At 41.7% G+C, this 27095-nt stretch overlaps 2 protein-coding genes across 2 annotated transcripts; one reads left to right on the top strand and one right to left on the bottom strand.

Moving 5' to 3' along the window:
• The first annotated feature begins 210 nt into the window (after window positions 1–210).
• Window positions 211–13795, top strand: cdca3 (cell division cycle associated 3). Its single transcript, XM_014200384.3, has 6 exons — window positions 211–359; window positions 732–889; window positions 8153–8270; window positions 8757–9674; window positions 9767–9846; window positions 13443–13795. The coding sequence occupies exons 2-6, from the start codon at window positions 752–754 to the stop codon at window positions 13533–13535; spliced, it is 1347 nt and encodes a 448-aa protein (XP_014055859.2). The 5' UTR covers window positions 211–359; window positions 732–751; the 3' UTR covers window positions 13536–13795.
• Window positions 13796–13847: 52 nt separating this feature from the next.
• Window positions 13848–23739, bottom strand: LOC106605091 (guanine nucleotide-binding protein G(I)/G(S)/G(T) subunit beta-3). Its single transcript, XM_014200387.3, has 9 exons — window positions 23510–23739; window positions 19752–19874; window positions 18403–18548; window positions 17185–17248; window positions 16761–16923; window positions 16501–16567; window positions 15827–16028; window positions 15345–15561; window positions 13848–15107 (listed from the first exon to the last, which is right to left on the bottom strand). Exons 2-9 carry the CDS (start codon window positions 19806–19808, stop codon window positions 15001–15003), a joined length of 1023 nt encoding a protein of 340 aa, XP_014055862.1. The 5' UTR covers window positions 19809–19874; window positions 23510–23739; the 3' UTR covers window positions 13848–15000.
• Between the last annotated feature and the right edge of the window lie 3356 nt (window positions 23740–27095).

The raw sequence follows: 27095 nt of genomic DNA, 5'->3' as shown, positions 1-27095 counted from the left end.
GGGCTCTTTCCATGGGTATAGCACAACCAAACATGCTCCTTCACAGACGTATTTCCATTCACGAGATAAGAATGCGGCTTTCAAATAATGTTGTATTGCACAACATTCAAGAGGCTCAAGTTCAAATCGGCCATGCATGGCCAGAGCTTGTGTAGGTTTTAAATTTGTTTTCAGTAGCAAACCACGCCCATTTTAGACGACGTAGTTGCAATCAGCCAATCTCTGTTGGGAAGGCGGAGGCACCAACTTCACTGATTGGCTGGTTTGAAAATAGCTAAATACATTATTTTCGCAATTTAAATCCTCATGATTTGCTGCGAAAAAGTGGAAGGACACTCACTTCTAGCTAAACGTGCAAGGTAAGTAAGTCATTGTTTGCTGAAAGATACTTTATTACCTAGCAGATTCATGTGAGTCACGTAGAAATAATCGAAGAGCAAGAACCATATTTCGCAGCTAGCTTTAATATAACATTTTTAAACTGAGTTTAGCCACCCGAAGGCTTTAGTTTAGCTAAGGTGACTTGTTAGATTGAACAAGTTTGTCGACCCAATCTTACTTTTTACCAACCTATCCACAATTGTAAATGGCCTAATTTTGTATTTTTTATATCTGGCTTGAAAGATAAGAACGCGTTTTTAACTAAGATGGTTAGCTAGATAGAAGACAATGAATGGCACAACAGACTCGCTTTAACTTGAATGTAAACTTTTGTCTAACTTCTGTCTCAGGACATTAGCCATCTATCGTCATGGGATCCAGCGAGAGCAAGGTTGCTGTGGCCTCAACGCCCAAACATGACCCCAGCCATCGCATCAAACACGACCGTCTCTCTCAGCTTGTCGACCCACGGTCTCCATCTGTAACCATTGACCGCACACCCGTTCAGGTAACGTTAACTGACAAGGGCCAGCATTTGAAAATTGTTTATTTACTTTTAACTCATGCATTTGAATTCAATTTGAATACTCCTATAATGTGTAATTGTTCTGTTTACTGTGTCTGTAAATTCCTGTCTGTTCTGGCTGTATATTTTGTCTATAACTGGCAGCACCATTTCACCAAGTCTAATTCTGGGTAAATGTACTTGGTGAATATGGCCCCACCGTGGAGGTGTCATAATACAGATAAAACCTCCCTGTCAAACAGGGAAATGGTTCCAATCGTTTTACCACCATTAAAATGAAGGCCTGTGTTTCATGTTGGCTTTCCCTGGGGTGATGTTTTGATAACCTTGCAGTCTCTCTAGGACAAGGTGACAAATCAAATTACTTACCCCCCACCCCCCCCCCCCCAAAAAAGAAAATGCTAATTTGACTATCATAAAGAACTACAAATGCCTTGATTATCTGTAATAGACTGCAGAATCTAGGCAAAGGAAATAGTTAATCCAGAAATTATCTAATTTAGTTAAATGTAATAGCTAATGAACAAATTGGCAACATTTCTTTAAAGGGACAATTCTGAGAAGCTTCTTCTGCAAGTTTTACATTTACAATACCTGTTCGCACAGGTGTCAGCTAGATGTGTTGTAGGGATTTGTAGTTTTGCATGTTGTCCACTTTGATTCTAATTAGCATTTTAGAATAGAGTAAATAGAGCTGACTATATTGATAAGTTTCCTTATCTGTTATATACATGGTTATCAAAATGTCACTCCAGGGTAAGCTTACATTAAACACAGCCCTTAATTTAAAGTGTTTCTAAAATCCCCTATTGGGGAGGAAAATATAGGTGGAAAAGCGATTGGAACCGTTTTCCTGTTTGACCCCCTAGGTTTTATGGGTATTATGACACCACAACTGTGGTGCTCTATATAAAAGTGCTTTCTGATTCACTTCCTGAATTGGTTGTACATCAAATACCTTTTTTTTTTCCCATCTGTGCCAACATTACTAGATTGAACACTAAGATTACTAGAGATGATAGGGCAGAGATACTTTTGGTAATGTAGTGTGAAGATACTTTCTCATCCAACATCGCATTCCAAAATCATGGGCGTTAAAATGGCGTTGGTGCTGCTTTAACAAAGAGCAAGAACCACAGTTGGCATTCCAATTCATCCCAAAGAGTTTCAATGGGGTTGAGCTCAAGGCTCTGAAGGCCAGTCAAATTCTTCCACACCGGTCTCGACAAACCACTTCTCTATGGACCTCACTTTGTGCATGTGGGCATTTGTATTTGTTAGGGATCCCCATTAGCTGCTGCCAAGGCAGCATCTACTTTTGCTAGATTTCAAACACATTAAGGCACTTACATTACACATAAAACAGTACATCATATAACATTATTACACCGCTACATAGCCACAATACAAATAGTATAATGCCACTATACAACAATATTGCAATGTACATGTGTGTAGAGTACGTGTGTCTGTACCTTTTGTGTGCGTCTCTTCACAGTACCCGCTGTTCCATAAAGTATATTTTTATCTGTTTAAAAAAAAAGATAATAATCTGATTCTACTGCTTTCATCGGTCACCTGATGTGGAATAGAGTGCCATGTAGTCATGGTGCTATGTAGTACTGTGCGCCTACCTGTCTGTTCTGGACTTGGGGATTGTGAAGAGACGTTTTATGGGGTTTACATGGGTATCCGAGCTGTGTGCTAGTAGTTTAAACAGAACGCTCGGTGCATTCAGCTTGTCAACACTTCTTACAAAACCAAGTGGTGATAAAGTCAATCTCTCCTCCACTTTGAGCAATGAAAGATTGACATGTATATTATCAATGTTAGCTCCCCATGTACTTTTAAGGGCCAGCCATGCTGCCCTGTTCTGAGCCAGTTGTAATTTTCCAAGGTCCCTCTTTGTGGCACCTGACCACACGACTGAACAGTAGTCCAGGGGTGACAACTTGGGCATGTAGGACCTGCCTTGTTGATAGTGTTAAGAAGGCAGGGCAGTGCTTTATTATGGTGTTTCTCCCCGTCTTAGCTACTGATGTATCAATATGTTTTGACTATGACAGTTTACAATCCAGGGTTACTCCAAGCAGTTTAGTCACTTCAACTTACTTGCTCAATTTCTGTGTTATTCATTACAAGATTTAGTTTGTTTAGTGAATTTTGTCCCAAATACAATACTGTTAGTTTTTGAAATATTTAGAATGTATTCCTTGCCACCCATTCTGAAACTGTTAAGTGTTAGTCATTTCAGTAGCTGAAGTGTATAGTGTTGAGTCATCTGCATACATGGCACATTGGCTTTACTCCAGGCCAGTGGCATGTCGTTAGTAAAAAGTGGGGGGGAATAAAAGGGGCCTAGACAGCTGCCCTGGGGAATTCCTGATTATGTTTGGGAGGCTTCAATTAAATAACACACTGTGTTCTATTAGACAAGTAACTCTTTATCTACAATATAGCAGGGGGTGTAAAGCCATAACACATACTTTTTTCCATCAGCAGACTGGGTTGGTGACAAGCTGATTGGTCAGCTATTTGAGCCAGTAAAGGGGGTTACTATTCTTGGGTAGTGGAATTACTTTTGCTTCCCTCCAGGCCTGAGGGCAAACACTTTCTAGTAGGATTTACATTTAAGATATGGAAAAAAGGAGTGGCAATATCGTCAGCAATTATACTCAGGAATTTTCCATTGACGTTGTCAGACCTCTGTGGCTTGCCATTGTTGATAGACACTAATAATTTTCACACTCACTTTAGTACAGCGCTTGTCTTTCATAATTTAGTCAGATATACTTGATGTGTAGTGACAGTGTTTGTTGCTGGCATGCCTAACTTTGCTAATCTTGCCAATGAAAAAATCATTAAAGGAGTTGTCAATATCAGTGGGTTTTGATGAATGAGCCATCTGCTTCAATGAGCGCCTTTTTGCCCAACATTTCATGTAAGGCGCTTCAACACTTTTTACTATCATTTCTTTTTGTTTCATAGTATATTTTCACATGATTTCTCAATTTGTAGTACGTTCGCCAATCGGTTGTACAGCAGGGACCTAATTTCTGTTTATTTTGCCTCGTCCCTCTCAACCATCCAATTTTTCCAAATTTCTCATCAATCCAAAGGGATTTAACATTGTTGTCATTTTCTTAATGGGTGCATGCTTATTAGTAACTGGAGTAAGCAATTTCATAAATGTGTGCAGTGTCTGGTTGTTCCTTGTTACAGACCAGCAAATATTATTGACATGAACATAAGAATCACTACATAACTTATTGTATGATCGACATCTACACAATATTAGGCCCAGCCTTTGGAACTTTGGTTTTCCTAGATATGGCTTCTATGTTGTGACCACTACATCCTATGGATTTCGATATGGCTTTAAAGCAAATTTCTGCAGCATTAGTAAAGATGTATAGATCACATGTTAATTTCATTCCTGTGCTGAACCAGGTTGCAGGCACTGGTTAGTTTGGTGCATTTTCTTGAGTGGGCAGCTTGAAAGCCAGTCAATATTTTAATCACCCAGAAAATATACATCTGTTATCACATGCATTTCGCACATGTTATCTAGATACTAACTTTTAGCACTTGGGCTATAGCAGCTTCCCACAAGAATGGGCTGTAGTTGAGGCAGAGGACCCCGAAGCTATATTACTTCAACAGTATTTAACCTAAGATCGTCTATAAGCTTCACAGGAATGTGGTTCTGAATATAGGCCGCAACATCGCCCCCATTGGCATTTGTCTTTTTGGGTAGATGTTATAACCATGTATGGCTACCACTGTATTATCCGAGTGAGTTTTTCAGAAATAGTCAGAATATTGATGTCCTCTGGCAAGTTATTGACTTCATGAACCTTGTTTCTTGTGCTTCATATGTTAATTTGTGCTATTTTTAGCACTTATGGGATGCTTGATTGTTTTTAATTCTTTACTGGGAAGCTTATCAGAAGTAGACTTGCTCATATTATTTATATTGGAGCTGCACACAGTGGACTTCCTACTATGGGACTCCACCTCAGTGCTAACAGTATAACTCTGGTTCATAAGCACATGATTACTGCATACAATAGCTGTAGGATCAAGAGGTATTCAGTGCAATTACGGGGACATACATTTTAAGTTACTTACATTGTCTGCCAACACCCCTGGGGTAATCAGACCTGCCAACATGCACGCATGTTGCGTACCAGCTACGCAATTCTCTGTCCATGTATGTGATTGGAGTTAAAAGTATGCAGAAATGAGTAGGGCCTGTTATAAAAAAAATATATATATATTTTTTTTATAAAGTTCACAGTGTAAATCTAACATCCCGTTTATTGAGCTGCAACTCAGACATGTACGGAGTTTGTCAACCGACATGGAGATTAATACATCATTATTCGACGTAGCTACCCCGTGTCTGCCCCTCCTGTTTGTTGTGATGCTGAGTTTTTTTTTAACTGTCAGCTGTACGTAAACGCATAGACAAATCCCTTTGACTCCGTGTGTTGTGGAAAGGGAAACACTAATTGTTTCAAGCTAATGTTAGAGAACATAAGCTGGACATTCAGTGGGCTCTAAAGTGCCAGCAGTTCACTCGCATTTGCTAGTGAAAGAAATTAAATGCAAATATGAAAAATAACTGGTCTCATTTGTGTGATATTTATTTTCTACCTAACATTACGAGGATCACGCAACCTGATAGACTGTAATTATGATCCACGTAACAAAGTATTATCAAAAGTAAATGTAAACATCTTGGCATTAAACGGAGTCGGGAGTTTAGAAGACTGCACGATGAAGAATACGTGTCCGGTATTAGCTATAGAGGCAATGCTTTTAAAATGCCTTTGCAAAGGATTTGAGATTTTATCAATTTTGAAAATCTGAAATGATTTATGTGCTGCAAAGAAATACAATGGGCCCCTTTTACTCTTCTAACGAACAGCGTTCAGATTCCCTTTGCGGTAGCCTACTTAACCTTTTGTGTAGCCAGTTTGCGGTCTTGGTCGACGTGATTTTTTTAAATATTTTTTTTATGTTTTCAAAATTATTTTGCTTTTAGTGTTGATTAGGAAGTGTCTAAAGTAGAGGTCGACCGACTAATCGGAAGGGCCGATTTCAAGTTTTCATAACAATCGGTATTTTTGGCCACCGATTAGCCATTATTATTATTATTATTATTATTTTAAGTCAGTTAAGAACACATTCTTATTTTCGGTGACGGCCTAGGAACGGTGGGTTAACTGCCTTTTTCAGGGGCAGAACGACAGATTTTTACCTTGTCAGCTTGGGGATTCAATCTTGCAACCTTACGGTTAACTAGTCCAACTCTCTAACCACCTGCTTTACATTGCACTCCACAAGGAGCCTGCCTGTTACGCGAATGCACTAAGAAGCCAAGGTAAGTTGCTAGCTAGCATTAAACTTATCTTATAAAAAAACAATAAATCAATCATAATCACTAGTTAACTACACATGGTTGATATTACTAGTTTATCTAGCATGTCCTGCGTTGCATATAATCAATGCGGTGCGCATTCGCGAGAAAGGACGGTCGTTGCTCCAACTTGTACCTAACCATAAACATCAATGTCTTTCTTAAAATCAATACACAAGTATATATTTTTAAACCTGCATATTTAGTTAATATTGCCTGCTAACATGAATTTCTTTTAACTAGGGAAAATGTCACCTCTGCAACAGAGTCAGGGTATATGCAGCAGTTTGGGCTGCCTGGCTCGTTGCGAACTTTGAAGACTTTCTTCCTAACAAAGACAGCCGACTTCGCCAAACGGGGGATGATTTAACAAAAGCACATTTGCGGAAAAAAAGCACAATCGTTGCACGACTGTACCTAACCATAAACATCAATGCCTTTCTTAAAATCAATACACAGAAGTATATATTTTTAAACATGCATATTTAGCTAAAAGAAATCCAAGTTAGCAGGCAATATTAACCAGGTGAAATTGTCACTTCTCTTGCTTTCATTGCACGCAGAGTCAGGGTATATGCAACAGTTTGGGCCGCCTGGCTCGTTGCGAACTAATTTGCCAGAATTTTACGTAATTATGACAACATTGAAGGTTGTGCAATGTAACAGGAATATTTAGACTTATGGATGCCACCCGTTAGATAAAATACGGAATGGTTCCGTATTTCACTGAAATAATAAATGTGATAGTTTCCGGATTCGACCGTATTAATGACCTAAGGCTCGTGTTTCTGTGTGTAATTATGTTATAATTAAGTCTATGATTTGATAGAGCAGTCTGACTGAGCGATGGTAGGCACCAGCAGGCTTGTAAGCATTCATTCAAAACAGCACTTTCGTGCTTTTTGCCAGCAGCCATTCGCAATGCATTGCGCTGTTTATGACTTCAAGCCTGTCAACTCCCAAGATTAGGCTGGTGTAACCGATATGAAATGGCTAGCTAGTTAGAGGGTGCGCGCTAATAGTGTTTCAAACATCACTCGCTCTGAGACTTGGAGTAGTTGTTTCCCTTGCTCTACATGGGTAACGCTGCTTCGAGGGTGGCTGTTGTCGATGTGTTCCTGGTAGTATCCATCGTGGATGATGAATGGGCTGGTCTCAGGCAGCCTCACTGTGGGTGGTAGCTCTGATCTGAGCCCGAGGTAGAAGCCACTGGAGTGGAAGACGGAACAGAGGGCGACGGCGCAGTTACCTCCGGATCTGATCTCTAATCGGAAGATGGCGTCGAAGCCATTTCTGGTCTGTGTCCGGGCTTAACAGGAATGGGCCTTTCCCGAACTGTTGCCACAAAGTTGGAAGCACAGAATTGTCTAGAATGTCATTGTATGCTGTAGTGTTAAGATTTCCCTTCGTTTGAACTAAGGGGTCTAGCCCGAACCATGAAAACAGCCCCAGACCATTTTGTCCTTCACCAAACTTTAGTTGGCACTATGCATTGGGGCCGGTTGCGTTTTCCTGGCATTCGCCAAACCCAGATTCGTAAATCGGACTGCCAGATGGTAAAATGTGATTAATCTGGTACTATATGTGTATGTAATGTGTCTGTCCTCGTCAAACGTTTGGACACACCTACTCATTCCAGGATTATTCTTAATTTTTACTATTTTCTACATTGTAGAATAATAGTGAAGACAACTGTGAAATAACACATATGGAATCATGTAGTAACCCCAAAATATATTTGAGATTCTTCAAAGTAGCCACCCTTTGCCTTGACAGCATTGCGCATACATGCATACAACAAGAATGTATTAATCTTTCAGGTGGGTGGAACTGTCTCCTGTGTCCCAGTTGTGGAGAGTGAATGCTCCATTCTAGCCAGCGACCCTCGGTCACCCTCAGTCGGTGTCACCCGCACCCCAATGAAGGACTCAATGAGAGGTAACTATCTTAACCAAGTGGCAAAGCTATCCAGTCAAGCAAGGCCGTGAACGCCTGTGCCTCGCATACTCCCTTTAAAAAGATCTTAGCTTGAAAAACTAGCCTGCGATAGTACTGTTTGTCCCTTTTGAGAAACCGTAGCTAGTATAAATTCCTCAATAGTCACAATCTATGAACTCAATTGTAATACATTTGGAAGTTTTTGCAGAGATCTTAGTTGCACAATTTGACATCTTATGTTTGCAGTATTTCTCAAGTAAAAAATGTGCATGAAAACAAGTTGTCTCTTGAATGACAAACATTTAATTGAAGAATCCTTACTGTTGACGTATCGCCGACGAAGGGGTGTAGACTTCGGCTACCGAACTTCAGCTCGCCTCAGGAATTTTTGTGTGTACAAACAGCTGAAAAAAAACCTTGCCGAAGACCAAAACTTCAAACTTTCGCGGAGTATTTTAAACTTGCTATATTTTTTTGTTCCTCCAGTGACAGTTAGCTCCTTCGCCCGCCGCCTCAGCATGCTCCTCCACAGTGACTCTGTAGAAAGAGTTGCCCCTGTGCCCTTTAACAAGTTTCTCAACGTGGAGGAAGAGGCAGTGGTGGAGGGAGAGTTGGGCTCCAGTGAGCCCCTTCTCTCCCCTCAGCTATCACAGATCTCAGGTCACATGATCCAGCCCTCTCCCCAGAGCGTGGCTAGTCATATGCTTCTCATCCAGAGCCCCTTGGTTCCTGTGGGGGAGGCCCAGAAAGAAGTCGAAGCCGATTTCACTCTGGAGGAAGCCGACGAGGCCAAGGAGTCTTCACTACACAAGCGCCTGAGTATGAGCTTGATCACCTGCCATGATGGTGTCGCCCCATCGCCGACATTCACCGAGGTGCACTACGACAGCCCTGCATCTCCTCTCCCTGAAAACGCTGCTGCTGAACTCCACAAGGAGGAACCTGACCACGCTTATGCCCTTCCCTCAGTCACCCCTGACCCCACACAACCTCTGACTCCCATGGCTGAACCATCCATCCCCACTGCTACAGAGTTAACTGAAGTCACTGTTGCTACAGAGATGCTTAAAGTGGAGGTCCCAACACCAGTGGTGGAGCCAATGATGCCCGTTACACAAGTGTCGCCTGTTGTACCATCCACCACAACCACTGGTCCAAGCCCCAGCGTGAGCCAGCAGCAGCCCCAAGCCACTGGGATCCGCTGCCCCACCTTCGACACCAAGAGCCCCAGTCAAGTGGTGTTCAAGCCCCAGTGGCTAGGGAAGGGCTTCGGGGCCACAGGGGTGAGGGTCAGAGGGAGAGGAGGTAAGGGGGGCTCGTCCTCTTCACCACTCTCCGTCCAGGTTGGAAACAAGAATATAGCCAATGAGAACAAGGGGCAGTCGATCAAACAGAAGCAGAGAGGTACGTGGGTGTTTTTGTCTATCATTTTTAGAAAAGTTTCCCATTAATTATTTTAAAAAATTAAACACTTTCTCTCCTCTCCCGTGTGGCAGACAAGGCACTCGTGGCTGAAGGCCGCTCCCCTCTGCAGATGCTCAAGGAGACCAACTCTCCCCGGGAGAAAGCTACACAGGTATATAGATGGTGTACACTAGGGCTGTGACAGTCATGGAATTTCAGATGATGGTTATTGGTCACCGTTATAATCATTTGAATAGGCGCATTGTGGGAGTCCCCATTCAAGTCAATGATGGCATAATGGTTGGATGCGGCCGTTGTGAGATCGTCACTATCTGGGCAAGCGGTTTTCAAAATTGTCTCATTTTAAACCCAACCTTAACCACACTGCTTACCTTAAGGCTAGGCACCACAGGTTAATAGGGATTTAAAAAATATTTTTTTTACTCATCAGACAAACTTTACCAGCTGAAAGTAAACATAAATACAATATTACAAGTTTTATTTAAAAAAAAAAATATGCATATTAGGCAAACCGTCCTTAAATATGCGCTAATATGCTTATTACAATAATCTGTTTTTTAACATATTGCTTCAAGGCAGTATGTTTTTGTTTTATTGTGATAAGACACTCAATGGTCGGACATACAGATCAGTTTATGAAAATATTGTAATTTCATAGGATTATTTTTTTAGAAACACTTCATGTATGACGGATGCGTATTTTGCTTATATTTACACATAAAATGACACTTAAAATCTAAACGACACAAGATATTAAAGGCCTCTGTAGAAGTCTAAGACCTAAGAACCTGTGTGTGTGGAATAATGGGAATGCATGTCCTTTGAAGACAGAAATGAATTGTCGCACCGGGAACATGTCATTTCAAGAAAATGGCCGATTTAAAGATATGGAAAGTACATTAGCCTAAATATGACCATTTATGTCACATTAAACTCTTATTCATAGATCACTTCTAAACTGACCAGTAATCATCAAATATACCTTTTACAAATACATTAGCATGTTTAATACATATGTTTCAAGCAATAGAGCATATACTGGTCTGTTGGACTAGTAACCGAAAGGTTGCAAGTTCAAATCCCCGAGCTGACATGGTACAAATCTGTCGTTCTGCCCCTGAACAAGGCAGTTAACCCACTGTTCCTAGGCCGTCATTGAAAATAAGAATTTGTTCTTAACTGACTTGCCTAGTTAAATAAAGGTATGTGACAAAAAATATATATATTTTACAAGGATTTTGTATGGCTGTTGAAATGTGCAGATTATTTATCAGCTATGCCTGCCCCATATGTAAGGCCCTCTGAGGTATTGCTGGTGATGCTTTACTTGACTGTGTCATGGGACCTGCGCCTACTCTTGGCACACATTGAAGCAGCGTCAGCTCTCACAACTCTTCTCTGATTGCTCCAGTGTCACCAAAGTTCTGTCAAGCCACAATTTGTTCATCACATTTATAGCATGCGGCTACTGCCATACTGGCTGCGCCGTCAATGCGGCTTTTGCCTACGAAGACAGTTTTGAGGCATCGCGACCATATTAGAGTTCAGACATTTTTATTTGCGTTCTGGGTTCCTCCGTGCTACATTCTTTTTGAGGACGTTATCATTTGACATCCTATGCTATACAGATACCATTTTCTGTGAAACCTCTCTATTAAAAAATAATGTGTGGATCTTCACCATTTTCTATGGCTCGATGGTACCGACACCAATGCACACACCTATCCTGTAGTTGAAAGTGAATCCTCTCTTGTGCCATTGAAGAATACATTCATGTCTATGACGGCATCCTCCTTCAGCAACTCTGTCTGGGTCTATATCTGCGTATGCTCTTCTAATTATCTCTGCAGCATTCTCCCTTGACTGTAGCCCCTCTGCAACTAAAGTGTGGGGGGGGCAAAGTACTTCTCTGTCGACATTAGACATAACTGCAGAACAAAATGTCAGCATGTATTTACTTTATGTAAAGGTAATTTCTCACGAATCACTTTAGGCTACAGCCCTATGACGCCGTAGGCCTATGTGACCGTCTCATTGTATAGTTATGTTTTCCTATCACTCTGTTTTTAACTTGGAATACATTTGCTGGAGCAAGGAAATACATATTATTTTTTACACTGCTAGAAGAACCATCCCCACATTTTATATCAAATGTCACATCTCCCCTGGAGGAAGTGTAAACACTCCTCCTAAATGCATCAAGATCACATTTTATAATGACAGACTTCACCAACCAGTGATTCTATGGGGATTTTCAGTCCAGTGTTTAGACACAAATGTACAAGTTGGTTTATTTGAGACGTGAAATAAAAGCCACTGTCGGCTGGCTGCAGTCTGGTTGGTCGCTGCTACAGTAGTTATCTTCTCAACTAATTTGCGTCTCAACGCGCTGCTGCGGGATACCTCCTCTACCTATACTGACTCGATCGGCGGCTCAGGCAATTATTTCCTTTCATTCACTGCTTTTCACGCATTGGCTAACTGAGATCGCCTATTTTTATTCACATACTGTAGGTATATTCTTCGAGGTTATAATTTTGCCACGCTTTACGTTGATTCTTCCGGGAGATTTTGTTTGAAAATGTGCTGAGACATTTTAACTAATCAGTTAGCCGGAAAGGGCCTTTTTAAATGCCAGTAACCAATCGCATGTCAGTAAATTACTAATCTTTCAGCATGAAGCACTACGTCTACAAAGGATATAGCTAACGATATGCTCCGGAAAACAACAAGCTTTTAAATGATATGATTCAACATGGAACATGTATATTTATTTTTTTTAATGTAAAAAATAAAATAGTGGTTGACGTTCAACATAAAACATGCTATCAAGAACGACACTTATGGTAGGTGTAGTTGATGGAGTTGGGATAAAATGATACTTTATTTGTATACATTTTATTTTTGTGATATTTTACAACTTCCATAAAATGTACAATCAGAAAATCTGACCGACAGAAGCAAAATCGCAATGTTTGCCTGTGGTGCCTGGCCTTAAGCCTAAACCTAAACTAAGACCAAAAAGCCAAACTTTTTTTATTTTTATTTTTTTTTAATTTTTTTTTAACAATTTTGACTTTGCCACTGGCCCAACTAGTGGGAACCCCATTGCGGGTGTACTCATCAATATGTGCTGTGATTTGTTGAATCAACTGACATAACAAAAAAATACATACAACTAAATGGTGACGTCTGTTAACATAATTTTAATGATCATTCTACATTACCATGGAAATTATTGCATCACAATACCAGGCAGCTGTTGTGTATGTACCAATCGGTTTACCAGTCAAATTGCCAGGGTCAGAGGTTGCAAGCCCATTCTGTGTGCTACAAGACCATGCTTGTTTCATCAAGTTGTAACGAGCCCATGTTCCTTCGGAAACCGACTCAACTGCCCGGCAGTCCCGTCTTCAGTCGGCTATTCCATTCAAAATAATACAAATAAATGGTTTTTGAAGAGAAACGTATTTTATTTTCATGACTGTCGTCATCATAACGGTCTGTTATAAGGTGATTGTGCCAGCCCTAATGTACACACACTTTTCCCTCAGGGAACTATCTGCACATGTACTTACATCGATATCTCACTCTTTCCATCTCATTCTTTCATGTCTGCACACTAAAGCCTAAGGGACAGGATTGCTCTATTTGGTGGGTCAGAGGAAAATGAACAATCACAACTGTTTTTAAACCTCCTGGTCTAACTGAACGGTTCTGTCTCTCTCTTCCCTCCCTGCCCATCAGATGACGCTGAAGGTGTCCACCCCAGACAGACAGAGGCTGGGTCAGATGGACCGGAGAGTCCTGACTGTGTCCGTGGACAAGGAGAACCGATAGCTGGATGTTGCAGAAGAACATGCACAAACACTAACTGGCCAGTGTATAGAATCTAACCAGTGTTCTATATCTTTCTAATAACAAGCCTTTTAAAGTGTACAGCCTCTTTTTAACTGACTTTTTTCAAACTGCTAACAAATTATAATTTGTGTACATTTGTTTTTGGAAGTGCCATCATATGTTTTGTCTTTATTTCAAGTGTCCGTATCAGTGTTTTTTGCTATCCTGTCCTTTATGTAAATAAATTTGCTTTAAATCTCTTTTTGTGTTCACTGGAATACACCTTTTATGAGGGGAGGAGAGAAAGAGAAGTTTGAAGCAGGAAAACATGTTTATTAGTCTTAATGTATGGCTTTACTTAGCACCTTTAAGAAAAGGGCTTTACAAATTTAAATGAATTATTTACTATATGCACAGTCTGTTCTGATGGTATAGAAAGGCTGTCCAACTTGTCACGTGTGTGTGATGCCATTGAAAAGAAACACAGCCACTTCACATTGAGTTATTGTGCTGTACAGAGTTGCTATTATGTTTCGCTTGCACAACAGTGGTAAAACAAACCACGTGTGCAGCAGTTACCTTCACTTAGAAATACACAACCAGGCAAGGTTGAAACTCCTCCAGTCCTCTATGACAAATGTGAAATATTGTGGTCTTGTATAGCTGCCTTTTTTGTTGTCAGTGAACCATAAGATCTATTATATCATCCCATCTGTCCAGCCAACAGTTTTACTGCGAGCACTTATGCCTTTTTGTGACTAGCCATTGGGAAGTAGGCCAAAAGATTAGACCCCCCCAACTCATGGAAAACGTATCCTATTAAACACGTACATACGTAAACTTTCAGACGCACACTAATGTAGAAATCTGCAAGCTAAACAATTTATTCAAATGTGACCATAAAAATAGAAAAAAAAACGGAACTAACAAGGGAATTCTAACCAACACCCAAACATCCGCTTGAAACAAATTTAATGCTTACATATTTATCCTCGGACAAACATTTTAACTCGCCTCGAATATAAAAGCATGTAACAACCTAGTTATTGTAAACCTACAGTCTATCAGTGGTCATTTATCTTATCCTGTTATTTCATCCAAGTCTCTACCTTTTCCATTTGGCAACTGCTCTTATGACATTAATATTTTCCTGCATTTCCTATAATGCTAGAATTCAGCTTTTGAACCTTGACAAATCATTCATTGATACAACGATCATGTTTTTCTACAAAAGTCAAGCCCAACTCTAAACTTGAGTTAGAAGTAGGAAGAGATGAGACTTTCTCATCGTAATCCTTCTCTCAAATCGAATAAGACTTGGCACAATTAAAAATAACCTCTTTAACCCATGGCTTCCTAATTCCCCCCCCCCCCCTCTTCAATCTACCCGGTTTTCATGATACTCTTCCTCTATCTCCTCTCCTTCTCTTAGTCTTTCGTTCTGTCTGTTCTCTAGAGGACTGGCTCAGTTCCATATCTTCAGGAAGCTGTCCCAGGATCCTGTGCAGCATGCCATTCCGTCCGAGGATACTCCGATGCAGCTCACCCTGTTGTCATGACCAGCCAGCACTCCTGAGCCATGAAGAGAATTACATCAGTTTCGATTGGATGCAAATATTGTTTACCTACATTGCATCCACATTCTCTCCCTCTTTCTCCCTTCGTCCCACTCGCTTTCTCCTCTCACCATCCCCTCTACTTACCCACACTGTCTCCCTCTCTTTCTGCCTCTAGTCACTCTCTCTCCTTTCTCTTTCTCCCTGCGTACTCACCCAAACTCTCTCCCTTTCTCTCTCCCTCTGTACTCACCCACTCTCTCGGCTTTAAGCATGTCCCAGATGTTGACGTTGAAGTCATCGTATCCGGCCAGTAGAAGTCGGCCGGACAGGGACGGGGCGAGGGAGGTCACCCCACACATGATGCCTGAGTCCTGGTAGGTGATGAGCTCCTGGTCTGCCCTCAGGTCGTACAGCTTACAGGTGGCATCGTCTGAGCCCGTTATAACTGCATTACCATTGGGGAAAAACTGGACAGAGTGGAGAGGACGAGGTCAGAGCAGTGGTTTCTGGTCGTCTGGAGAGCTACAGAGCGGGTGTAGGCTTTTGTTCACCACAAACGAATCAACTGTTTGAGCAAACCGTTGCATCAAATTCATTTTTTAAGTTAAAATTAAATTGCTTAAATTTGTAAAAACTTGTAAGTCTTTCTCCACGTCAACTGGCCAGGTGCAATGCTTCTGACTATCAGAATACTAAACTATTAATAAACAAATAAATGCTGGGGCTTCTCACCCCGATGGCGTTGATGTCACTCTCGTGGCCACTGAACGTCTGTCTGCAGGTGGCTTCCCTGATGTCCCACAGTTTGGCTGTGAAGTCACACGCCCCCGAGATGAACATCTTGAAGTCGGGGGACACGGCCAGGGACATGCAGTCACCCAAGTGGCCCGCGAAGATGGTCTTCTCTGTCCCTGTCTCAATGTCCCATAGAATACTATACAGTTTGGACGGAATAGGAGGAGAGGATGGATATAGAGGTGGGTAAAGAAGAGATGGTTGCGAAAGAAGGGAGAATTAAAAAAATATAATTTAACCAGGCAAGTCAGTTAAGAACAAATTCTTATTTACAATGACGGCCTAGGAACAGTGGTTTAACTGCCTTGTTCAGGGGCAGAACGACAGATTTTTACCTTGTCAGCTCGGGGATTCGATCTAGCAACCTTTTTGGTTACTGGCCCAACACTCTAACCACTAGGCTACCTGCCGCCCCAATGTTTAGGACAATGTTTAGGACACCATTGCAGAAAAGTAATAGACAAGACTATGCATATCAAATGAAGGGTACAGTATAAGCCATAGAATTAGAATGATATGGTAGCATTAACAGATTGGACTGATCTCTGGTCAGTCATTGTAACCCCTTATTGCACACAAGACTCATAGAGACTCCATCTCTATGATCTTACCAGGTGCAGTCGCCAGAGCTGGTGATGATCTCACTGTCGCTAAGGAAACGACAGCAGGACAGGTAACCTGGGCAATAAGAGAGAACACCATCAGATAGACACAACACAAGCATGAGAGATTGCTGTATTGGATAGTCTATATAAATACTACCTCGTATGTTCTTAGGTGGAGTTTGATCGAAATGACTCATCGTTAAACGTGTTGCCAGTAATGCTGTCTTAATGAGTGCAAATAGCGGGGTAAGTGTCGAGTGTGGTACCTGTGTGTGCGGCCAGCTCACGCATGACCTTGACGTTGCCGTCCTTGCCCTTGAGGTTGTAGATGGAGCACATGTTGTCGAGACCGCCACACGCCACCATGTTCCCTGAGGGCGCGTAGGCACACGTCATCACCCACGACGACTTCAGAGGGATGGCGTTCACCTGAGCAGAGAACGACAGTGATTCCTCACGTGGACCAGTGTGTATGTGTGAAAACGCTCATGTGAGCACTTATATGAGCACTTGATATTACAGTATATTGTTACATTTACATTTAAGTCATTTAGCAGATATTGTTGATATTACAGTATATTGTTGATATTACAGTATATTGTCATTACATGCCGTATTCAAGCAAAAACACTGTCCCATGACCAAAACTCCCCACACCCAGACTGTAAACCCAGACGCAGTCCACCATACCTTGTTGGTGGTCAAGGTGTCCCACACTATGAGCTTTCCATCTTGAGAGGCACTGACACACAACCTGGTAGAGAGAACAAGACAGGAGTAGAGCGATAGAAACAGACAAAGAGAGAGACAGCGTACAGTAAAAGATCCAAGGACCTGCAGCAGCTCAAGAGAAATAGACAGACAGATCGATAATAGATACAGAGACTACTTTGTCCCAATGGCAACATGTCTTTACTATGACTGATCTAAAAAGCCATGACATGGTCACTGACTAATGCTACTGCACTTTTTCCTATTGCCAGGTGTTTCCAGCACAAATGATGATGGGGATGATGATGCTGGTGATGATAATGATGATGCTGGTGATAATAATGGTGATATAGTGTACTATGTAGTTATGTCTAGCCACTATGGAGGAGTATGTGTGAATATGTTGTCTGTTCAGTGTTCACAGTTGCCAAATGAGTTCCCCTTTGAGGGACAAAAAAGTTGTATTGGATTGTATTGTGTTAAGACAGAGAGAGGCATTGTAACAGAGCCTCTAAGCCCAGCACTGGTTCAGTTAGTAAAAGCTATCTTTTAGACCCACTAAATGTAGGACACCCCAAGTATTGTAAACCCAGGAAAAGCTAATAAGCTTACTAACTTGCTACAACTGAGAAAGAGAAGAGATAAGATGAAATGAGAATATAGGGAGAGGTAAGAAGGAGAGAGGACAAAATGAAGGGTTAAAGGTTGGTTAGTGCACATTCAAGTTATAGTATCAGCAATAATTAATTGATTCAGGGGTAAGGTTGGTTTAAAGTGTTGCCAGACAGTCAGTTAAGTGTTTCCTGGTTCCACTAATTCATCCAATTAAAACAAGGGATGGGATTGCAACACCAATCCAATTAACCAATAAACGCAGAGCACCACGTGACGCCAGTTTTAAACTATGGCAGTATTTGTCACAGCAATCTGTTTGAATGAACGGATGAGCAGATGAATATATATATATATATTGCTATAATGACTAATGATAGAGCTAACATAAATTATTGGACGATTGAATGAGTACTTGAACGACTCGACAAGCAATCCTCAGGAAAAGAGTGCAGGCTAGAAGTCTGTGAAGGGTCATTGTCTACTTTGAGCATGTGGTCCAGTTTGTGTGTGTGTATGCAATCCTGTTTGTACGTATGTGTGCCTGTTTGTATGTGTGTGTGTGTATGGTGTATGTGTGTTTACTTGGTGTCAGTGCCCCAGTGCATGGCATAGATCTTGGCCAGGTGACCCCTCAGCGTCTTCCTGGTCTTCAGCTGGACACGCCCCACCAGCGTCGTCCCAGCAACCGCCTCCTGCAGGGTGGTGTCCTGCACTACCTTTCGGGCCTCCTGTAGAGGGATGGTTGTGTATGGTCAAGTTATGGTTATAATAACTATGGTCCGGTTAAATATGGCTAAAACCACTGTCATAACTATTGTAATTTTCAAGGTGTGCTACTGCTGCTGCAACCTGGTCTCAGAAGAAAACGTATTGCATTTTACAAAACTGCTGTTTACACCTTCTCCTCCTGCCTTTGGACGAACAGAGCGGTCGGGTGGGGATGTATGGTCATAACGGTTGTCATAGATATGACTATGACTGTGGTGTTATGGACACCTATACACCTTACGGTCCAGAGAATCAGAACAGTTGGGATGTTATATTATTGTATTAGGATCTCTTTTAGCCCAAGGGATAGTTTTCCAAGAGTTCTTAAGAAATGTAAAAAAAACAACATAGAAACAAACAAAGTTTCACATTCCTATTACCTAGACATATTATGAGTAACACCCCCCAGCCCCCCCCCCCCCCCCCCTCCTCCCCCCTACCCGCATACCTCATGTCCACATATTAATTTAAATACAACATAACATATTACAAGAACTTCATAGACCCACTCTAGTCATTCAATACATTTTATGAATGAATCTCTTCAAACAACTATTTGGCAAGTTTTTTAAACTTTTTGTCAAGAAGTTCCAGGACTTCACTGCCCTGAGGTAAATTCTCTTTTGCCCAGTTCTAATTTGGGTTTTGGTGGTCTATAAGTGGCCTTTGGTGGTCTATAGGATGATGATTCTTGTTAAGTTTATGGTTGATGATCATGGTAAAATGTTAGGCAAAATGCAAATCGTTGAATAAAGTACTAGCATATGAGATCCAAGGAACACAGGCAGGCGTTATATTCACACTAGTGATTGATTATTGCCTAGCGGTTAGAAAGGAGACCCAGCATCTGGAGGGCTGCCAGTTCGAATCCTGGGTCTGACGGGAAAACAATGGGCAGGAAGTGAGCTGGCAAATAGAGGGTTGCTGGTATCAAATCCTAAATGCCTTTGCCTGCTGTGGTGCTCTTGATCAAGGCACTTAGCTCCCCGGGTGCCCAGTGTGGCAGCGCCCGCAACTCTCCAAAACCTGTATATGTACTGTATGTGTGTGTACTATATGTGTGTCTTTGGGAGGGGTTGAGTTAAAAGCGGAAGTCAAAATTCGGTTAGATGTTGTGTGCAATTGACCAATAATGTGATCTTAATTATTGATTGATAACTGACAGTGATCTGATCTTTGAGGTTGTCCGCCTCCTTTCGCAGCTCCTCCATTTCGCCCATGGCAACGGTTGGTAGGCGTTGTCACCGATGGAGACAGGAAGTGAAATCAGGTGAGCAGACGTAATCCTGGGGAAGAGAGTGGAAAAAAATTGGAAAATGGTATTTTATCAGTTAATTATCCATTCTTCTCACTGTAATGTCAATGTCTTTTACCTGTATACAACAACACATGATATATTTATGCATGTTACCAGCTTTTTAGATCAAGGTCTATCCTCTCTTTTCTGTGTTGTTTAGCTACTGTTTTGCAATTCAAACCTCCCTCAACTACTTTGCAAACCCTCACAAACACAGGCACACACACACGCACACTAATACCCATACACTCACAAACCCACACCCATAGTCAAACAAGCTCACTTGCACAGATATGCATATGCACACACACATACAAGCGTGCAACTGCATGAACTAGTTAATATGACACATACTGCATATACATGAACACACTTTCGCACCCTGATTGTAAACTCAAACCTGTATGGTGTGTCATCTTAATGCTAACATTTTTCTTGTTGATATCGCTCCTCATGCTTATACTAGCTAAGCAAGCGCAGTATTTACTCTGCCCTTTTCTGTCTCAATACACTTTAGTGCCATAGACTTTGAAAGCTTTCCAATCTTACGTCAGCCCGGGAAAGCACTTATGTTTTTGTGATTCCAGTGATATCACTTCACAGCGCTCTAATGACGCAATTAGTAATGTCGACTGAATCAATGAGGACTGAATCGTTTTTTTCACAGACCAAAATATTCTAAGGTTAGGCCTACTATACAGTAAAGACAAGAAGCAGGAATCAACTATCTCAAGTATCTCTGTCACGTTATCAAATTAGGAACTTTTAAACTGGCAATGGCATCAGACTATTTTCTATGAAATCCGAAGATAACCCTTACTTTAAAACACTCTAAACATGATAATCACATAACATAACATATCATGTAACATCCACACGTCTAATAACATATTTTCACTATATCTGTGACAGATAGAGTACGATCCGAATAACTCAATCTTACCTTGAAAACTACCAGGAGAAGAATAGTCTATATCCCTGGCTTTGCTGCAATCTCTCTCTCTCTATTTGTCTAAAGTGTCTCTGTCAAATCTCATTACCAAATTAATTTGCCTCTCATTTGTTTGAGGAGAAAGGTAGAGGGAGAGCGAAGAGGCAGTGACTCAGACAGAGAAAGATATTCCCTGTTCCTTGCTGTTCCTATCTGTCTAGTACTGTAGGGTACATGCATGTATGAAAACACTGTAAATCGTACGTCTAAATATAGAAACGCCTAAAACAATTAACCCTAAGGCGATTGCATCCATCTGAAGTGAGCTGCGCTCATAGGTGTCCTGCTCCCTCACCTAAAGGGAGTAGTATCCACAATGGTCACCTTATCTAGCCTTCATCTGATTTAGGCCATATATTTGGTTCCCTGAGAAAATTACATTTATAAATAGTACTAACCCAATAAAACGGGACCGTTTTTTAAAGTGTTTCAACTGTGCTATTGCCCTTTTGCCATCCTGTCCCTGAGACCCTGGCCTGCCATTGTTGCATGTGATTAAATGCCTGCTAGAGGTTGTCGCAGAGTGGAGTGCATTAACACAGAGAGAGAGGGAGGGAGGGGGGGGGGGAGAAAGAGAGAGAAGGGGGGTGGGGCTGTGTGTAGAGGCGACGCAGGAGAGAGTGAGTTTAAATCCTAGTGGCTGAGATTTTAAAGGAAGCCTTTTGAATCAAATCTGCTCTCATCCGATTACTGACTGCTCTTTGCATCTGGATGAGAGGTGGAGAGAGAGAGGGGCGTGATGGAGAGATGAGAGAGGGAGGGGCAAACTGGTGGTGGTGGATGAGAAAGAGGGAGAAGGGAGAGAATGGGGTGGTTAAAATCTAGGATAGGGTGAGATAGGTGATTTCTGTATTAAATGGGCAATGAACTTGAGCTAGTGATTGTAGGAATGTGTAAGTCAGATCTTGTTTTCTCGCTGTAAATGTTTCACCTTTTCACTATTGACACGCCATTAGTATTGTGTCACATACTATTAGGCAGATTGAAAAACGTTAACGGTGGCCAACCCTTAGTGAGAATTTAACCCTAAAACAGGCATTTCTGAGAATGGGACTGAAGAACTGTTTCCAAGTTGTAGCAAGACACTTTAGTTTAGATTTGAACGACAACGCCTTGAACTGTATTTCCGTGCTATGAAAGGGTCTAACATAAAGTACCAAGTTTCAGTACCTATGCCAGCTAGACACCCACAACACTAGTGATACCGCCGGCAGAGAATCAAATGTATTCCAAAATGGATGTATCAGAGGAAACAATGTAAAATGCTCTTTAAAAAACAACAACAAACACTTAAACAAATGATGTGATCATTCAAATGGACTGCGTTAGCCCAATTCGGATTTTGTTTTCCCACTAATTGGTCTTTTGCCCAATCACATCAGCTCTGAAAAAGATTTGAGGTGAAAAGGTCTGATGTGATTGGTCAAGACCAATTAGTGGGAAAAAATATGAGAATTGTGTAAACGATCTGTCAATGGGAGAAAAAAATCCACTTAGAAGATACAATGAATGTTTTCCTTTAAGATTATCTGTAAGCAGAGTAACGCATTAGTAGTGCAATAGTAATATTACATGCATTATAATATATACATCATATGCAAATCCTTGTTATGATAAAATGTAAAACATTCAATAAATATATCCAATCCAAGTTAATGTTCTTTTTCCATGTAATCGCAAAGGAATTGACCATGCTGCCATGCTTCCATACTTCTTAAATTAAATTTCCTACCATGTTGTAGAGAAAAAAGTCATAGATTTTACAGTATTGATTAACTGTTTGTTATTTGTCGCCGTTAAACGGCACCCTCGTCACAGTGCTATCAAATTAAATTGGTACTTATCCCACAGACCCACTCACTTTGATTATATGAGAAAATCAGGACACACTCAATCCAGAACTAAAAGTACTTCTACACTCCCCAAACTAATCTGGCGGCAGCAGGCAGCTGGTAGCCTAGCAGGTAGCCCTTTCCTACAGTCAATTACCAAAAGCGCCCTCTTTGGCCTCATGGGTGGAATGTTATTAATATTTTTCATAATTTCATCATTAATAAAGATGTAAAAAAAAAAAACTGATGACAATCCTGTGTTTCTATGTCAAACAGTGCTGCTATGTTTCAGTCTTCTGTGATGTATATAAAGTGTAATATTGGGATGCAAACTCAAAATGTAATACATTTCAACTCTATATCTGACATGGTACAGGTGACATGGTACCAGCCCATAACCATGTGTGTGAGGTGTAGACTTTTGTTTCAAAGGAGATTTGTTTAAGACTACCCAGAATCACTCTGGGTGGCCCTGATTTAGCCCACTGCAGTAAAAGGTTAAGAGCATTGGTCCAGTAACCGAAAGGTCACTGGTTTTAATCCCCGAGCCAAATAGGTAAAAAATATGTTGACGTGCCCTTGAGCAAGGCACTTAACCCAAATTGCTCCTGTAGTCACTCTGGATAAGAGTGTCTGCTAAATGACAAAAATGTACAAATCTGTTTCAACCAAGAGCTCCATACAGCACTACTGTGACCAGAGGGTTTCACTTACACATCTATTCACATATCCAATCAAAAACTACAAACAAAGAAAACAACAATTGAGGTGTAAAAGAAAATGATATGGCTGCCCACTCACCAAATAAGGAAGTTCTCCAGTGGGTTTCTTAACCTGTTCTCACTTTTCAGGGTCCCTCCGTTTGGTTGTCATATGTTTACCCCTCTTCTGTTACTAGACTTTCAGTTTTTTATTCAGTTTTCCTGTCCCACACAGAATGGATATTCCACCCTCTTGCTCTCTCTCTCTCTCTCTCTCTCTATCTCTCTCTCACACACTCTCTCTCCTGTGAGGAACAGATGAGGATTGGAGCGGATGAAGAGAGATCAGGGATGAGGGGATAAATCCAGCGATGGACAGAGAGAGAGAGAGAGAGAGGGTGGGGGTGAGAGAGGGAGACAGAGAAAGAGAGAGGGAGGGAGAGAGTGAGAAAGAGAAACAGAGAGAGAGAAGGAGAGAGAGAGAGAGAGAGAGATAGGGAGAAACAGAAAGAGAGAGTGGGAGACATAGCGAGAGAGGCGAGCAAAGCACACCAAACAAGGTGGGCAAACGTGTCATGGGGTCAAAAGACAGGAACCGGTCCTGCATTAATACAAAATGAAGTAAAAAAAATGGACTCCTGGACATGGCTTTCTATGGTGTGGTGTGAAAGCCTGTGACTGGCAGGGGGCTTCAGTGTTTTGTAAACTTGAGAAAAGTATAATATAAGAAAAGCCAGCAGCACAGACAGAGACAGAGAGACGGGGACCAGACGAGGGGACAGTGGTGACGTTGTTAACTCACGCACACACATCTCAGGCCACCAGGGGAGAGAGGTTACTCTAGTACACCTGCATGAATGAACCTCTAAGGCCAGCACCTCGACCTGCCTAACAATGACCTGATGAAGATACCCATGTGGCTTTGTAGCAAATGTGTAAGAATAGAATAGATTTTATTGTCCTCTGAGAAGGACATTCTCTTTCTCAGGCTCGTACCATGGTTCATAGGTGTGGTCCATAATACTGTATTTACGGCACTTTTACATGTGTCACTTTTCATTGTCTCGATGAGCTACATTATACTGTACAAGAAGTATGCATCAAAAAGGCAATGTGCTAAAAGTGAGACACAGTAAAAAGGAGAGAGTCAGAAAGAGTGTGTGTGAGAGAGAGAGAGAGAGAGAGAGAGAGAGAGAGAGAGAGAGAGAGAGAGAGAGAGAGAGAGAGAGAGAGAGAGAGAGAGAGAGAGAGAGAGAGAGAGAGAGAGAGAGAGAGAGAGAGAGAGAGAGAGAGAGAGAGAGAGAGAGAGAGAGAGAGAGAACAAACACAGCGAGTAAGTGAGACAGGCAGAGTGAAAAAGAGAGAGAAGTTTCATTACATTGCCCTTTTGACTTTCTGAACTTATCTTCACACTGCTGACTCAGTAGCCTAAGATTGTTAGGGTTTGGTTAGCATAAAGGTCATTCCGTTCAACAAAACAATACTGCATCTCTGGTAATATAATCATAGGTTAGTGGATAGTTAGTTGAACACTTTTTTGATAGTTAGCATTAACCCAGTACTTCCACCCTCTCTCGAGCGGTCAAATGGCAACAGGACTCGTTGAGCGAACAGATGCTCCCCTTTTTCTGACAGAGCTGACGCTGGATTCAGGAGACAGAGAGGGAGATAGATAGAAAGAGAGGGGGGGGGGGGGGCAAGAGGTATGGCGGGGAATGTGAGCGAACCAGCGTGGGGCAGAGAATTATAATCTGTTAAGCTTTGCGTGGTCGTCTCTATTGGGCTCGCGCATTCAGCTAGGTTACACGCGTCAGCAGTGAGCCTGCAGAGCAGAGCAGCTTTTGGCTGCAGTTGGGATGTGACAGCCAGGAAAGAGCACTGAGCCTTCTGTTGCTCTGTGATGCCATACAGCATAATAATACTACTACAGCCATTAGCAGGCCCCCACTGTCCCTCTGTCCCGGTCTTAAACAAAGGGAAGGGGAGGGTGGGATTAAATGTCAAATCGCACAGCCAGCGGAATCAGCAATCGACAAACAACCTGGGAAGACACTGAAGTGAAAGCCTACCTAATACTAAACTACCTTGTCTCGGTCAATTGTTGTGATACTTGTATCTGCCTGTCTTTGTTTGTCACCTTTGACCTACGTGCTTCAATAGTGTGACGGCACTAACCAACATTGATATGACAGGATCACTCGACTTGACTTGACAATATACAGTATCAAAAAGGGTACATTTAAACCCGGCCTTACATTAGCTAATGTCTGCTTAAATCTTAGAGGACATACTGAAAAGGATATATGGATATGGACATGTATATACACTGAGTGTACAAAACATTAAGAACACCTTCCTAATATTGAGTTGCACGGAGGAAGGAAAAGCCTCAATTCGTCGGGGCATGGACGCTACAAGGTGTCGAAAGCGTTCCACAAGGATGCTGGCCCATGTTGACTCCAATGCTTCCCGCAGTTTTGTCAAGTTGGCTGGGTGTCCTGTTGAGCGTGGAAAATCCAGCACCTTTGCAGTTCTTGACACAAACCGGTGCGCCTGGCACCTACTACCTTACCCCGTTCAAAGGCATTTCAATACTTTGTCTTGCCCATTCACCCTCTGAATGGCACACATACACAATCCATGTCTCAAGTATCAAGGCTTAAAAATCCTTCTTTATCCTGTCTCCTCCCCTTCATCTACACCGATTGAAGTGGATTTAACGATTGACATCAAAAAGGGATCATAGCTTTCATCTGGATTCACCTGGTCAGCCTATGTCATGGAAAGAGGTTTTCCTAATGTTTTGTACACTTAAGTGTATATACTGTATATAATATGGATGTGTATCCTTAGTCAAGTAGAGGAAACACCATAGAAATAGAACAGTAATATATCTGTGGAAAACACTATCACAAGAAAATGATTCAACACATTGAAACGACGTGTTCCTTTACGCATTTAAAGGACATTCTGGTGATGTTTGAACTCTTTAATATCTGGCCCGTGACGCCTTTTAAATGATATTTTATCTCAAAAAAATAAAAACATTTGGATTTATTACTAATCGTGTGATATTCAACAGATTAAGTACAGCCGATATACAGTACATCACGTGTGTACACATAGCCACATACCGACACATCATTTGACGCTAGATAGTGGGGTGCTTGAGATGCACGATATAGATGTACGCCTGCTCAACGCACAGATGAACTGGGCCTTTAAGGGAAACAGCAGCTGGAGAGGGTAGCCTAAGGGATGGAAGCGGTTAAAACCAGGAGTCCATTAACAGGCCAGTCGACCCAATTCTGCAGCACCCGCGGATTATCACACGGGGGGGGGGGGGGGTTAATATGGGTGGTAAACAGTGCTTGACTGACCGTGACTCAGTAATGCGAGGAGGGGGAGAAGGGTGGGAGATATAAAGAGAGTAGATGGGAGTGAGTGTTCCGACTGGATGTGAATTATTAAATGATTTCTAGTTGGATTATGATTCTATATTCTAAATGGGAGAGATTTCCCGAAACTTCATAAACAAATGCACTCATTTATGAGGGATTAACGGTAATCTCTCTTTCTATCCTTCCCCCCTTCTGCATACCTCTGTCTCTTTCTGTCTCTCCCTCTCTCTCCCCCTAAGCATCAGTTTTTAATGCATTGCAGGGCTTGGTCTATCTCCCCCTCCC

Source organism: Salmo salar, chromosome 05, assembly GCF_965601325.2.
Source record: "Salmo salar chromosome 05, fSalSal1, whole genome shotgun sequence".
NCBI classification, from domain to species: domain Eukaryota; kingdom Metazoa; phylum Chordata; class Actinopteri; order Salmoniformes; family Salmonidae; genus Salmo; species Salmo salar.
This window is presented reverse-complemented; position numbering and strand designations above follow the sequence as displayed.